Source organism: Archocentrus centrarchus, chromosome 15 (assembly GCF_007364275.1).
Source record: "Archocentrus centrarchus isolate MPI-CPG fArcCen1 chromosome 15, fArcCen1, whole genome shotgun sequence".
NCBI classification, from domain to species: domain Eukaryota; kingdom Metazoa; phylum Chordata; class Actinopteri; order Cichliformes; family Cichlidae; genus Archocentrus; species Archocentrus centrarchus.
In genome coordinates this window covers 4,795,118-4,810,751 of record NC_044360.1, presented here as the reverse complement: position 1 = coordinate 4,810,751, position 15,634 = coordinate 4,795,118, and the positions used below count along the sequence as shown (strand labels likewise).

At 42.3% G+C, this 15,634-nt stretch overlaps 1 protein-coding gene across 2 annotated transcripts in view; it reads right to left on the bottom strand.

The window, feature by feature from the left end:
- The window catches only part of epas1b (endothelial PAS domain protein 1b), a 56,329-nt gene that overhangs the window by 12,401 nt on the left and 28,294 nt on the right, over positions 1 to 15,634 (bottom strand). For both annotated transcript variants that reach the window (XM_030747555.1, XM_030747554.1), the window contains exons 3-12: positions 14,152 to 14,300; positions 12,279 to 12,366; positions 9,888 to 10,006; positions 9,490 to 9,692; positions 5,884 to 5,990; positions 2,152 to 2,299; positions 1,813 to 2,018; positions 1,418 to 1,653; positions 955 to 1,065; positions 87 to 607 (exon numbers count right to left, since the gene is read on the bottom strand). In XM_030747555.1, the coding sequence (XP_030603415.1) occupies positions 87 to 607; positions 955 to 1,065; positions 1,418 to 1,653; positions 1,813 to 2,018; positions 2,152 to 2,299; positions 5,884 to 5,990; positions 9,490 to 9,692; positions 9,888 to 10,006; positions 12,279 to 12,366; positions 14,152 to 14,300 (1,888 nt within the window). The remainder of the gene's footprint in view (positions 1 to 86; positions 608 to 954; positions 1,066 to 1,417; positions 1,654 to 1,812; positions 2,019 to 2,151; positions 2,300 to 5,883; positions 5,991 to 9,489; positions 9,693 to 9,887; positions 10,007 to 12,278; positions 12,367 to 14,151; positions 14,301 to 15,634) is intronic.

Below are 15,634 nucleotides of genomic sequence, written 5' to 3'. Positions count from 1 at the left end.
TTATTTTTTTTTAATCTAATCACTTTACAGTGACTATATTGTTTCCATTAATTGCTTTAAAAATGTAAGACTCATTGTTAAGTCACCTCTGTTTCTGCATGACATGTGGCATGTTCTGCTGGCAGGATGGCCGCTCTTCTAACATTGTGTCCAACAGATAGGTCTTGGTGGGCCGTGGTTGCTGTTGGTAAGTTAACAGCGGGTCCGGTGGCCACTGCAACTTCTGACCACCACCCATGGAGGACAGAGGGATGGTGGCTGGGGCCCGGTAAGGGGGGTTGTTTACATGCCCCATCATGTATGACCTTCCATGGGGGTCTGCATTCCCCTGGCTGGGGACTGTCTTTTCCCCTCCAGCCCAGGATGCAGACGTCGAGCGCTGGTAGTGGCCTTGGGACTGGGAAGAGGCAGACAGGGGCTGGAAGAGGCTGGCCACATTGCTAAAGCTCTGCTGGGCGGTCTGGTTATTTTGGGGCAGGCTCCCCATGGATCCTGCTGCCCCCTCCAGGGGCTCTGACTCGGGGACGATGGGATTGAGCTGGAAGTCCTCTCCATCCATAGGGATGTAAGGAGCCAAAGTCTCCAGGTCCAAATCACTCAAGTCCCTCTGGATAATAGAAATATTTATTTTTTTATACAAAAATTAAAAAAAAGAAATTTACTTGAAATTTTTTGGAGAAATGAAAATTAATGCTTTAAACATTTTGAGATAACGATACAGTGTTGTTGCAGTACGCTAAACAGTTTAGACTAACAGTGTTGTGATGATTACATTTACCAACCCAATAATAAAAACATCGTTGTGAACACAGTAAAAAGCTCTTGATGCAGTATATATATATATGTTGAACTTTATAATCAGTTCATTCACATTGGGGTTTTGTTTTTTTGTGTGTGTCTGATTTAACATAAAAATCGCCAGCTCCACACAACTTTGCTCTGTCTCACACACACCTCAGTGTTTGCAGAGCTCTTTCCCTCTGTGTCCAAAGCAAACAGCTTCTCAGTGAGCTCCACCCTCAGGTCACTCTCCACTGAGCTGTAGTAATCGTCTGGGCTGCTGGGCTGCAGAGGTGAAGGGCAGGGGGAAGGACGCAGAAAAGGAAGAAATTAGATTGGCGTGAGAGAAGTGGAGAGAAACAAGATAAGCACAGACAAAAAGGATTAAAACATAAGAGAAAGAAACAAAGAGCGAGAGATGAGTTTTGACAAAGGCACTATTCACCGAGAGCCTGTTCCATCCAAATAACCACCCCCGTTATTCTCACACACTCTGCCCAGTTTTAGTGACCTCACCGCGCACAGAAAGAATAAACCATGAAACAAGTGTAACCAACCAGTCACTTGCTCACTAACTAATTATTCTTTTCAGTCTCACAATCTGGCTCTCAGTCCTGCTCTTTCTTGCTGTCCTCACCGTGGAGCAGCTGCTGAGGCTCGGAGTGGCGCTGCCCGGTGGCGGATTCTGCTGCACGGTGAACGCACCAACCATTTTACCCACGTCCCCTGGAGCCTGAGCTGGGCTTTTGCCTGAGGCAGTAGAGGCAGACTTGTGGCTCTCACTGGCCCAGGACAGCGGTCCAGGAGGGGCCATGGCTGAAGCAGACACCTGGGAGTATGCTGGCTGCCGGGGCTCTTCATACTGAACGCGACCTGTGAAAAAGAATCACAAATTTGAGCCATTGAAAAAGACAAGAGAAAAAGTATTAAAAAGTAGGTTACCAAAAACAATATAGCAAAATCTAACATGTAAGCACAGAATATTATGACCCCAACAGAAGCAGTCAGAGGGTTACAGAAGTCAATACTGACTGAAGTCGAGGGAAATTATCGTGTCTCCAGGTGTTGGAGCCAGCTGAGCGAGGTCCTCTGGCTCCTCTTTGAATTTAGTGAAGAGGGCATCTCCAGGCTCTCCGCTCACGGCCGCTCCGGGGCTGAAGAAGCTGCTCATGTGCCGCGGCTTGAACAGGGACTCAGTCTGCTCCAAGGACAAAATCATCGACTTCTCCTCGATATCGCTGCAGTTCGGAAAAGACACAGCATGTTTGGACATTTGGGGGCATAGAAATCAGAAAATGTTTTCGATTCATTCCAGGAGACGATAACAATTACACGCTGAGTGTAACTTGAATTAAAAATGAACACACTTACCTGAGGACATAGTTGATGCACACGATGCACTGTGGCTGAGAGTTGCGGCTGTTATAAATGACAGTCCCCTGGGTTTCTACCCAGATGTAACCCCCGTTCTTAGCCAGCATACGATACTGACCGCTCACAGCCTGACCCTTGGTACACACTGCACAGGGGAGAGGAGAGAGATATTATTTTATTTATTAAACATGGCACACGTTAATATGAAAGTTTTACTGAAATCCAATAACTAGGCTGTCAAGACCCGAAGCAACATATCAGCTGTCCTTCCTCTGATAAAGAAATTGGTGAAGGAAAAAGCTTCTGGTAATTATTTAATCCATTTTTTTTAATCCCCTTTTTTTGGCCACCTCTCTTCAGCCTGGGTCTGCCGGGGCTCACTTGCTGTTACAGGGGAGTTCTTCCTCTCCACTGTCACCAAGTACTCGCTTGTCTTATTATTATTTTCTCTATTATATAGTCTTCACCTAACAGTCTAAACCACCATGTGTGTTCTGAACTGTCTGTATAAATAACTGAGTTGGCTTTAATTTCACCTAATTTTCTAGAACTGGCAGGAATGATTTAAACAGAAATACTGTAATGAGCGTTCTTCCTTATGACTCAGCAGCTCATTACTCATCGGGAGTTGTAGCTGCCATGTTTTTATTGCTCATGTGTAAAGTCGTGACGTGTTCACGTTATTGCATAATTTAGTGAGTAATCTTCTGACAAGGAATCAAAGTTATAGTTCTTTTCAGTCTGTTGAGGGCAGACAGGCTGTTTAATCTTCTGTGTTGCAACTTTCCAAAGGTCACGTCAGTAATGCAGTTGATCACTAGCGAGATGTTAATAGGCCTCGGCCTTGTCAAGTTAAAAGACATTGTAGAGCCTTCAGCAGCACTTAATAAAATTTTCCAAATAAATTCAAACTTGTAAATCTTTTTTTTTTTTTAATGTTATTAAAGATGTATGCTCTACAAATATTCCACCCTGGAAAAAAAGAACGGTCCAAAGAAATCAAAATGACCATGACGTGCATGCCCATGATAAGATGACTTCTGACCACAACACTGTGTGCTGGATTTTGATGCTCTGTTTTTATTTTGCTGTTTAAAATCTAGATTGGTTATTTGTTAAATATTTGCATAATCCTTTAAAAATCAAGCAAATATTTGTAAGCAGGACAAAGCGGGATGTTTGACTTTGACTCGAGAAGGAGATGTTCTGGCTACAGTCCAAAGTTCAGCACTGGCGTGGGAAAGGAGTAGGACTGGTCACAAAGCGTACATAAGGCCAGTGACTCCCTGTGCGCGCGCGCAAGTGAGAGTGTTGAGAAAGCCTTTTTGGGGGGAGGTGGAAGGACACTGCATGTAGCAGAGAACGCTGTTAGCATGTGGTGATCGACAGGCTGGTCACGTTGGCCGTGAGAGCGGCTCGTCTGTGTTTGTGAGATGTTGAGATGGATAGAGAGCCCTTTATGTTGGGAAATGTCAGCTAAAGGCTGCAGATGCAGATGACTTAAGACCAAAGGAACAGGAACATACACAAAAATAAAAATCCACATGCAACACAAAACATGATCTGAGTGCTAAAATCTTGTTTCATGTCACTAATTTTGCATATCGACAAAAAAAAAAAAAAAAGTGCATCAGGACCATGAGAGCAAGTCTAAAAGGCCAACCTTGAAATTGCAAAACTTAAGAAGATAACTTAGTATCAAACATTCAGGTTTTTTTTAGGCCTACTTGGATTAAAAGTAATGCATGTTTCTTTGCTTTATTGTTTAAAAAGGAACAAATGCTTGCACATGTTATTCCTTGGGCCTGTAATGCTTTTTATCCATCTACATTGTTTCGGTGTTAATTTCTATTTTTGGAAATATTGTCTGCCCTCACTTGAATATAGAATAAGGTGGGCATTTTCTGTATTCCTTATGGTGATTAAAATGGCAAAAATTGCATTTGACAAACACCCACCAACTGCATCACTCTGCAGAAAGACTCGAACTGATGAGAAGCTTGTGCTGTGACAGGCTGTATACATTAATGCCATCCAGTCTCTGCTGAGCTGTAATGTTAGCCAACTACATGCTTTATTTGGCTGGTGGCAGAAAGAAAACAGTTCTTACATGAAACTGCTCACAGCAGTTTTTCTTTGTGTTTGGAGTAATTGTGTCTGGATACATATATTGCTGCCAAGTTATTTTTAAAATTAGTTCATTTAGGGACTGTATAGTGAAACAGGGCAAGTGTGTATATAGTTTCATTATACCAAACGGGGAGCAAACAGATTAACTCGCATCAGAGTAATCCACATAGCACTACAGGCTGCAGAGAAAAAATTAATTGGGTGTGTACTGTTCCTATAAGTATATAACATTTGAGACTTGTTTCTTATTTAAAAAATAAAATTACCAAGTTTTGTATGAAAATCATATTTTCTCTGCAAAGTAAAATATCAAATTAAGTAGTTTTACTTTTCAAAGAAAAACAACAACAGTATCAGGATGATGCTGTTGTTGGCTCAGATATGCCGAGAGAGAAGAGAAAATGAAAAAAGTAATCCTCTTTGTGTGTACGCAGCAAAAAATGCCCGTGTTATACACACACACACACACACACAGAGCCATTATGTTACAGGGATGGTTTTAAGGAACTAAATTACCACTTTTCCTCTTGCACTGTCAGAGCCTCTAATGATACAGTACTGTCAGTGAAGAGAATAGCCATGACACTTCAGAGCCTTGTCCACATGCACACACACACACACACACACACACGTACGTACACACACACACACACACACAGAGTGTTATTAGATTGTAATAGAGGCCACCTGGTCCCCTGTCCACTGTGTTTGTGGAACCAGATGTGCAAACCTCATCAGGCCATCGGTGGATGCACTTAATTTAATAAAAGACATCTTAATACCACGCTGCTGCTCTTTACACACACAAACATACACAGAGAGAACCACATATACATATAAACAGGGATGAATGTATTAGTAAATGTTTTGTCAGAACTTTAGACTGCATTACCAATGGACCGCTGGAGTGCAATATTGTAAGGTAGTAAGAGACACATGCAGGTGGAACATAAAGGAGATTTGGCTGGTGATTCTGTGCATGCAGTTTTTACGTCCTGGTGATCCTTAAAAGTAAGTGCCCTGAAAGTACTGTTTCAGGATCGCTGCCAATACCTGTAGGTTAGCTAGCGAGCACATAGAAAGGCTTTAATTAATGAGAACTGGTTGACATTTAGGTTTTTTTTCTTTTTTTTTAAACCCAATTCTGGCTTACTGTCACTAGCAAAAGCCCCCTGGCTTTTGCTAGTGACAGCTGGGCAGAATCTGATGGCTGCATCGGGTATTGGTAAATTTTCTTGCTGTAGTTCCTTCCATAGCCTCAAATTCCATCTTTGGGCTCTTCGGTTTTGTGGCGCCAGTGGTAGGTTTTTTGTTTTTTTTTGGGGGGGGGGGGGGTGCCTGGAACCAGTTATGGATGGGCACACTTTGCTGTAAGCAGGAGTAAGTGGCTTAATGAATATAGCTTTCAAGAATTCTGTAATTGATCTCTTGAAATGTTAAGAAATGCAGGCCCTGGTCTCCAGCTAAAATAAAACTACTGGTATCGATTGTGTTTTTAGCTTCTTTGAATGAGACAGGCTTGTTTTGCTTCACATTTTATGTTCCCCTGTCGCATTAATAATCCTGTTTAGTCTCCGAGTGTGTATATTCATGACTTACAGTTGTGATGACTCTTGGTGACGCTGTCCGAGTCCAGGGCGTGGTAGAAGTCGTAGATAGAACGGCCCAGCAGATCCTCAGGAGTGTAACCCATCAACTCTGTTACCCTGTAACACAGACACATTATATCTAATAAGAGACAGGTCTTTGTGCTATTAATTTTTAACTTTTCTCGCATGCACGACTTGAAAGACAAATCCTGCACTCCACCCTGAACTTCTGCACTTCAAAAGGCATCATGTACCATTTGGAAAATCAAACTGAGAGGTGGATGGTCTTCCAAAAATAAGAATTGCTCACATTCTGTCTCTGCTAACTCTTTGTGATTCTGAGAACAGCTAATCTCTGTTCTCTCATCACGAGTTCACTTTGTTAATGAGGATTTCGTTGCTGGCTTTGAATTACCACATTTAAAAACCTCCTTTTATTTCTCTCCAACTCTCTTTAGCCAGCGACTGCGTCAACACGCAGGTTTCTGGAATAAATTACAGGATTACTGTAATCTGATTACAGGTGCATTCATTTAAATTAACTTTTTTTGAGTGCTGAACATAAATATATACGCAGCTTTAGGCCGTGTTAGCAGCAAATATGCTTATTTATTTACTTTAGTTTAATTTTAATTTCACTGACAATCCAACAATTGGGCCAAGGGTCAAAAGCAGAGTTTCTTCCAAACAAACTGTGCTGTGAGAACATAATCCAAACCTACAACAGGAAATGGCCCCCTGAGCACAGGGTTTTATCAGGATAAAGAGACCAGGGAGGGTAAACTGGGACCAAGAATGAAGATAAGTTGTACTTAACCCAAATTAAAGTGGTTGGAATGTGATTTTTTTATTTAACTCCAACTGCCACCAAAATCTTTCACTCGGGCCAGATGACAGTTTTCCAGCCTACCTATTCAGATCCAATCAAATCAAGTTCATGCATAAAAATAACTGCAGCATAAAAATACAGACCAGTTTCCAATAAGTCTAAACGGACATTTTTTTTTTTTTTTTTTACTCTCCTTTTCATTTGCATCTCTAATCATCATACTCAAAATTTTTGGTGATGTCAAATCAATTAAGATACAGTTTTCACTATAAAAAAAGATTGATGTAGCTCTCGCTGCCTTTCAGACAGATACGAATGGCTGCTCGTTCCCAGTTATCTCCATCATCTGTCACAGAGTTGAATTCCCAGACTTTTTAAAAGAATTATTAATGAAAAGATAAAAGTTACAGTTATCAAGCCAAAACTTCATGGAGATGAACAGTCTGTAGATGATGATGCTTCATGCGGATTTATTGTGTGATGGAAAGAACGAGAGGTCTGGTGATGCAGACCCTCAGATTGCATAAAGCTGACAGCTGCAGGCCTCAGAGTGGGGAAAGGGAGGGAAAGGGGGGAGGAAATAAAATGAATCCCTGGAGGGAACAGGGAAGTGAAGGGGCACAGCGGCTTAAAAACAACAACAACAACAAAAAAAGGCACAAAAAGGACAAAATGGATTAAGAACAGAACATAAACAAAGGCATTAATATGTACACAAATAAAACAGCTTCAAATTATAATAAATGATTATGATGGTGACCCCCCCCCACCACCACCTATTTTCTCCATGTTGAAGAAATACCAGTATTTCCTGTTATTTTTTTTTATTTTTTCTTCATTACGTAATTTACATTCATATCTAAAATTAAGACTTGACAATTAGCCCAAAGGGGGAGGGGCCTATTACCCAATGATTTCAATGTTTGAGTCAAAACTCTAAAATTCATAAACATGAAAATCCACAGTACACTAATTTTATCCGTGTTACTGTACTTCACTTCTACTGTTTACTAGACCTCCGTTTATCCTCAGGACCAACATCCCAACTTTCTCCTGATTGGTTTGCGACAGAAACAGGTCTGAACAGCAGATTTATGTGACCATATTAGGAATATCCTCTCTTTATGACACCATATAGTGCCAAGAGTGGCAAAAGTGCATGAAACTGATGGTTTACAGCAGCCTGAGTATTTGGTTCATGGACATTACTTGTACACAAACTTGTTTGTTTAATATGAGCATCCACTGTTGTAACAGTGCATAATATATATGCACACATAAAAGTTCCCCTTTAACAAAATAGCTAAAATAATAAAGTAATACCTTCTGTTATCAGTAAAATAACATGAAGGTGGAACATGTTTTAAAGCTGTGAAGGTATAATTATATATAGGAGGTAATATATAATTATAGACAACAAACATGTACAGTTTACTGCAGATTATAATCAGCTAATACCCATCCTTCATTGTATAATTAAATATCAGATTTAGAAATAAACTTGCTTACTGTACTTACAGAATATTATAAATATAGGGATATTGAGGGAAGAAAACAACAATTTTGGGGGGTCAAATATAGTTTAAGGTTAAACTTGTGGTTGTTACCACTCTTTGAACACCTATTGTTTCTAAGTGATGTCTCTTTTCTTTCCCCCTCCGTCCTCCTTTTCCTTTCTTCCATCTCTCACGCTGCCAGGCAAGAGCTGAAGAAACTTTCTGTCCCTCCTCTAATGAGTGTAAGTCTCTGCTGAGCCAGGTCGACCCACCTACAATAAACTCATTTACGTAATTGGAGAGAAGGTTTAGGCAGCTATTAAATTGCACTAAGAAGGGTGAAAAAGAAAATGGGCTCTTGTTTGTAGTGCGGTCACGCACAGACCTGTGCATGCAGTATACAAAAGAAACATTTCTCCTGCATGAGCAGCTTGATAAGATTAGAGATCTGCGTGCGTGTGATTGCGTAACTCCAATCTGAAAATGCGTCGTGTTCCCTCCTGGTGCCAGTGGGAAGGAAATATTTGGGTGCAAACTGTGCAGTTCTTTAGGTTCAAGGTTGCTGCCGTTCATGCTGACAGAGTGACAGCTGGTACACTGTCAGACATCATCATGTTTGGCAGTTTTTAAAATGCTTTTGCCGTCCACACCTCAATCCATGATCATTAACACTTGGCGTGCTCTGACAGCATCTTATTAATTTGGGTTTCATCACCAACTTTCATTGCTTATTGACATCCCTGCCAAGTCAACACACTGCAGTCACTCAAAAGTCTTTGTGTGTGTGTGTGTGTGTGTGTGTGTGTGTGTGTGTGTGTGTGTGTGTGTGTGTGTGTGTGTGTGTGTGTGTGTGTGTGTGTGTGTGTGTGTCTTTTTAAGGGTTTTGTTTTAATTGGCAGCAGTCCACAATGTGACTCTGCTGTTCTACTGAACTCTGCTGAGGTTCAAACCAAATATGAAGAGTAGGTGTGAATAAGAATTCAAAACATGTAAAGAGAACAGCAAAAATAAGCGATCTGCTTTGGCTCTTTAGCTTTCATCTGTATCTTTTCTTAAGGATTCTCTGGTATGTATAATATGTGTGTTAATAAGAAGTAAGTGCACCTTTAGTTCACTGACAAAATTTGGCCGTGAGTATTGGAATCCTAAAAGTCTCTACATAATATTTCTCAGCTGGAGTTTTATTTATTTACTGCTGCAGTTTAAATTCTCAGTGAAAATACGCTGTTTTCCTTACATGCACATCGACCCGAAGTTGCTTGTGTATGAGTGTGCGTGTGTTTTTGCTTGCCTCTCGTCGCAGTAGGTGAATTTCATGTCCATGCTGTGCCTGCTCAGGAAGGTCTTGCTGTCCAACGGCGTGTCGATGTTGGACGGGTGTGGGATCGGTTCGCACATCAGGACAGCGCATGTGAGCGGAGGCTCTTTGAAGCCGCACAGCACTCGTGGAGGGCAGTTGTTGTACATCTTCAGGTGTCCAGTGCAGTGAATCACCTGGAGGGAGGGAGCAGCAGGAGTGAAAATGGAGCTTACCCAGTGTAGCTATGAAGCTGGAGGTCACAGGGTGGGCGGTGTATTCTTATGTCATTTTTGTTCAGATACCCCTGCAGTGAAAAACTTTTGCACACACATGCATGCAGTAATAGTTTGAGTCTCCAGAACAGGCTTTGTATATGCAGCGGGTTTTACCTTCCAGCTGGCTGACTTGAGGTTGACGGTGCGTCCTCTGTTGGTCACCGTGCATTTCATCCTCATGAAGAAATCTCGCTCTGTGCTCAGCTCTTTGCCTTTTTTACCGAAGCCACTTCCTGGAGACCACAGAAACAGCAGAAAATCTTTTCATTCATCGTAGCATATTGGCCACATAATATAGTGATGCCACTGTATTAATGTGTGAATCCTGTAAATATCAGGAGAGTCAAACCAAAGTTTGGTGTCTTTTTATTTTGGGGCAGTATAATGAAATGGAAGTTCACTCCCTTTATCTCCCTTCCAGCTCGGTCACAGAGGATTTGGAAAGTAGGCTAAGCTGTTACATCACGCGGTCAGAGTTCAGCCCCGGAGCTGCAGCCGCAGAGCGAAAAGGAGTGTGTCTTTTGTCATGCTCCACACTTAAAAGTGTGTCTTTATCTCCATATGGTTACACTTGAGCAACACAAACACCACATAAATGTTTCCCCGGGCCAATTACAAGCCCGTTCATGTTCAGATGTGAATGAGTGTGGAGTGAATGTGCATTAAATAGAAAAGGTCTATAAATCACAAGCCATTGTTCTGCTTGTGTGTTTTGTGGTCACTGCTGATAAGAGTTATCAACCGCAGCTTGGTGAGTGTGACTCTGTGTGTGTGTGTGTGTGTGTGTGTGTGTGTGTGTGTGTGTGTGTGTGTGTGTGTGTGTGTGTGTGTGTAAGTGAGAGAACGAGTAAAAATCAGATTCACAGTCAGAAAACAGGCAGCATGAATGTACTTCTAGCTTCACTATCTCTACCCCATAATGTCCCGTTCCTCTCACTGCATTTCCTCGTCTGCTCTTCTTCATGGTAGCAGCTCTTATCGTCTTTCCTTCGCCTCTGCACATGCGGTTTACAGCCGCTCTCACACACAGACTCCTCTGCTGTGTCTCTCTTTGAGTTGCTCTCTGTGTGACCTTTGAACATTTGATCTCATGTTTTTTCTTCTGGACTTATCAGATACAGAATATTAATAACCACAGCCCGTGGCCATATTTTGAATTGTTTTGCATAGATAATTTCTGTCCCACCATTAAAAGCAGCAGAGTCAAATGGCTCGGAAACAGACGTTTACAGAGACTTAGCCTTTCAGAGAACTGAGATTTTTCAACCTTGAGTAAGCTCAGAGGATATAGATGTTTAAGGGTCTACTAAATACTTTGGTCAAATGATAGAAAGACAGCTCTCACAGTACTGTGGAATATCACTGTCCTCACGCCTGCTTTTTACGAGCCCCTGAACTAAAGACAGGCAAACATCTCTAAACTAGGTCAGCCACAATATTGAACCACTAGTAGGTGAACTAAATAACATTTATAATATCATTACAAAAGTACTTGTCAAGGGCTGGGCTACATTAGACCCAAGCTATAGTTTCATGTCTGCAAGTATGCACGGTGTGTTTAAGTCAGCACTGATGCCACCCAAATTTGTTGTGATCGTGTGGACGCTTCACCACAACACACCAACACTGTCCATCTTCCAGATGGACTACAGTCAGACTCGCTGTCCATAATGTTCACAGCTGTCTGCATGAGCATCTGCAGAGAATAACCCAGCAAGTTTACATTCAGCTTTTGAAGTTTGCTGGTTCATACGAGGAAAAATGGGCAGGGTAGGGATTTGAACACCTTTGATTAGGACCAAGCATCTCCAAAAATGGCAGGTCTATGATTCGCGGTAGAGAGCATCCACCAAAAGTGGTCCAAGGAAGGGAAAGCAGTGAACTGCAATAAGGGTCTTGGTAGCTCAAGGCTTGTTGATGCACACGAGGCAAAGAGAGATGCACGAGGAGGACCTGCACAATATTAGGCAGACTGTTTTAATGACGTGGCTGAATTGTGTATGTTGGAATGAAGTGTATTAAGACTTTATTTGTGTGTGTGTCACAATGTAATAATAAAAAAAGTTAACAGTCATCATCTCCCTTGACCTTACATGACAGGACTTGGAAAGTATGCCAAGCTGTTACATCACAAGTGAGAGTTCAGCCTTGGAGCTGCAGCCTCAGAACCAGGAAATGAAGTGTCTCTCATGTCAAACTCCACACTCACAAGCATGTCTTTACTCCATATAGTTATGGTTGAGCAACACAAACACCAGACAAATGTCTTCTCAGGCCAAAAACAAGTGTGGACGATAAGCTTGTCAACGAGTTTGAGTGAAAGTGTGTTAAACAGAAACGTGTCTATAAAATATAAAGTATTGTTCTACTTGCAAGTTTTGCGGCCAATGCTGATAAGCACTGTCAACACTGTGTGTGTGTGTGTGTGTGTGTGTGTGTGTGTGTGTGTGTGTGTGCACTCGTGCGCGCCTAGGATAATGTGTACAGGCGAGATTGTGTACTGACCAGTCGTCTTCAGACTGAGGTTTTCTCTGATCTCCTCGTGGTCGCACGGGTGGGTGAAATCAAATATGCTGTGACCAGTGAGCTCCACCTAAAAACAACAACAAAAAAATCCTGAAATATGAAACATGAAATAAAGAAAACAAACGTATCCTTTCTGTAACTGTTTTACAGTAGCCGGCCCCAGCACGTTTTTCATTTTCTGGCACCAGCAACAGCAGTTTGTTTGGGATAAAGAGACGAACAAGTGGGTAGTGAGCGTGAATAATGGCGGCAACAATTCCAAGGAAGTGTGTCACCCCCAGAAACACAGATTGCTTCACAACACTGAAACAAAAGCTCATCATCGCAGATTAGCAGCTTGTGACTGTAATCCTCCGACAACCCATCAATTTGCAGTTTACGTCCAGTTTATATTTGCTCCATTTAATATATGTGATGAATGCACTGAAGGAATTTAATGTGGACACCAAAGAGAGTATTTGTGTCCAACCAAATGTGAAATGTGTTCACAATCTCCCCTTCTGTTCCAGAGCAGCAGTGCAGGGGGTGAAGAAAGAAACTTTTGATACAAAAGTTTATAAAAAAAACAACAATTCCACAGTTATTTACATCATCATCATCACACTGTGTATTAAAAGCATGATTTTGATATTTCATTTTTAAAATTTGATGGTTGGCATCAATACTGGTGCACCCCCAACACAAATTCACTTAAGGGACACAGAGTTCATGCAGAAGGGACAAACAAACAGCCTGAAATCATAAAGCTGACGGCAGCACAGGGCCACAGAGAAGGCCTTTTGTTTCATCATTTACAGTAAACTTCCTCTCCTTTACGATTTGCTGTTTAAGTTGGTGCCGGGGGGGGCACATTGTGTTTAAAGTTGAACCTCATCATCTTGGCTGAACACACACTGGTGGCATGTGAGGCATTTCACACAAACACACCCCTCTCTCCCGACGGCCCGTTTCTTTCCACGTCTCTCTCCTGCCTGCCTGCCATGTCTTCCTTACAATCTTCTTGGGAAGTTAAAGAAGCAAATCTATCCACATATTTTGTTTTCCAGGGAAAAGACAGATAAGTCATGTGTGATGATGTTTTAGTAAACTGGACTGGTCTAGTCTTACTGACCACGCAAAGCACTTAGACTACAAGCCACGTTCACCTATATTCATTCAGCATTTTAGTCAATGCCTTTGAGTGTTTCATCCACCTTTCATGTACACCTATGGCCAATTTAGAATCAGCAGCTAAGCTGACATGCATGTATTTGGACTGCAGGAGGAAGCTGGAGGAAACCCACAAAGGCACTGGGAGAACATACACATTTCACAACAGAAAAGCCTCGGGTGACCAGAAAATAATCTTGCCACCTGACTACACTGACATCATTCACCTTAAGCTTTGCTACATTTACAGCTGTACAAAGCTGAGCTGTAGGAAAAAAAAACGTAACTATTGGCAGAGCTCTCTGTGCTCCTTTTGGTTAAAAAGTGATGGAAGTCTGACGTGACTGTCCTTCTATCAGTGTACCCAGTTTTGTCCGTAGTGACTCACGATATGAAATAAAAAAGGCATCCGCTATTGTACCGATGCTTAACGCTGTCCAGCTCAGGGCACGAACAGGATGAAATCATGTAGTCCGAACTTTGGTCTATATAAGTCAGGAGTAGGAGAGTATAATGTTATTAAGAGAGAGTGAATTATCTGTCTTTATATTATGTATGCCTACGTGCCTGTATGCTGCCCCCCCCCAGAACCCCCTCTTAACGGCTTGCAAATAAATAGGAACTGATTGCATTTAGAAGCTGATCTGATGCTGAAGTGTCTGCATGCGTCTGTTTATTTTGGTGTTGTTTAATGGTTGCGTACCTGCGTGAGTCCCATGAATTTGTTGATGTTCTCGGACAGGAAGATCATGTCACCATCTGACGTTACCACGGTGACGAAGCCCTCGAGAGACTTCAGGTACAGACTGTCCATCTGTCCATTGTCCTCGCCGCCGCTGCTGCTGCTGCAGCCTGGAGGGAGAGGCAGCAAACAGGAGACACTCACAAATTGTTTCTCTCATTCAGTGCTGATTATAAATGGATATCACTGTAAGTGTGTGTGTGTGTGTGTGTGTGTGTGTGTGTGTGTGTTAATGTGCATGCATCGGGCTTGTTTTCCCTCTTGAATCTTTGGCTCGGGGACAAAACAAACCACTGGAGCTTCTTCCTGCGTCTCCGGCCACCTCTGATCCTCGCCCCTGACAAACTGCAGCCAAACTGCTCAAGCTATGCCCACTTTGAGAACATAGCTTGCAACTATGCTCAGAAACACTCAGTGCAATATGCAAACATTTACACTTAGTGACTCCGGTCTGTCCACAGTGTCTTGTTTCAGCTAATTGATACAAAAAAAAAAAACACCTCCAGCCTCTAACTGGCCGCAGCTCAAGAGGCAGGGCGTGTGTGTGTGTGTGTGTGTGTGTGTGTGTGTGTGTGCAGACGCTGGCTTCACGCTAAACAAAGCCCAGTAGTTGATGGGGGTGGAGGGTGGGAAGCTTGCAATTCCTTCAGTGTGTTTCCCTGAGATAAGAGAGACCAGCTCTGAAGGCTCCCAGCAAAGCCCGGGGTTTAAGTTTGGAGCTGGGCCCAGATAACATTAGCCCCTGGGGGACCCAGAGCTTTCACATCGGCCCCAGGGAGCTAGGGAGACTCTCAAGGCCCTGTCCAAAGACCAGCGCCACCTTTGGCCTAAATACTAAACTGTGATTACCAGTCATTTGGACCGAGTTGCACTTTTCTTCTCTGTGTTGTTCTTTGGTTGCGTAACTGCCCTCGTTTCACAGTAATGGGGAGCAGAACAGAGAGCTTGATAGGGACAGCTGCTGCTAAGATAATCATTTCCCCTCTGTTTTCTGACATTTGTCCAGTCACACCGGACAGAATGAATGGGACAGGGCAGTGAGGCAAAATGAATTTCTCACAGTGTGAACTCAGAACATTATGTGACTGTGGGAATTCTTTCCTGTTCATCACCATTTGTAAAGACAGGCTATCTGGTGCCTGCTTTCACAGAAAAAAAGACAACATTTAGGGTGTGTTACACCTTAGAACACCACAAGCGAAACACTTGATAATGTCACCTATGCTCCGATGTGGGCTTCAGGGACTGAGGCTCAAATTATCATGTATTATTTGGTTAGGATTTTGTTTTTAAAATGTGAGGGCAAAAATGTGGAAGTCAGTGTTGCTACATGATATTATAAAGACCAACGGGGAGCTACTTAATCTAACTACTGTGCAAAAGCAGAGTTTAATAGATGATGTGGTCACAATTGTTCTGCAGTTTATTAAAATTACATAAATTA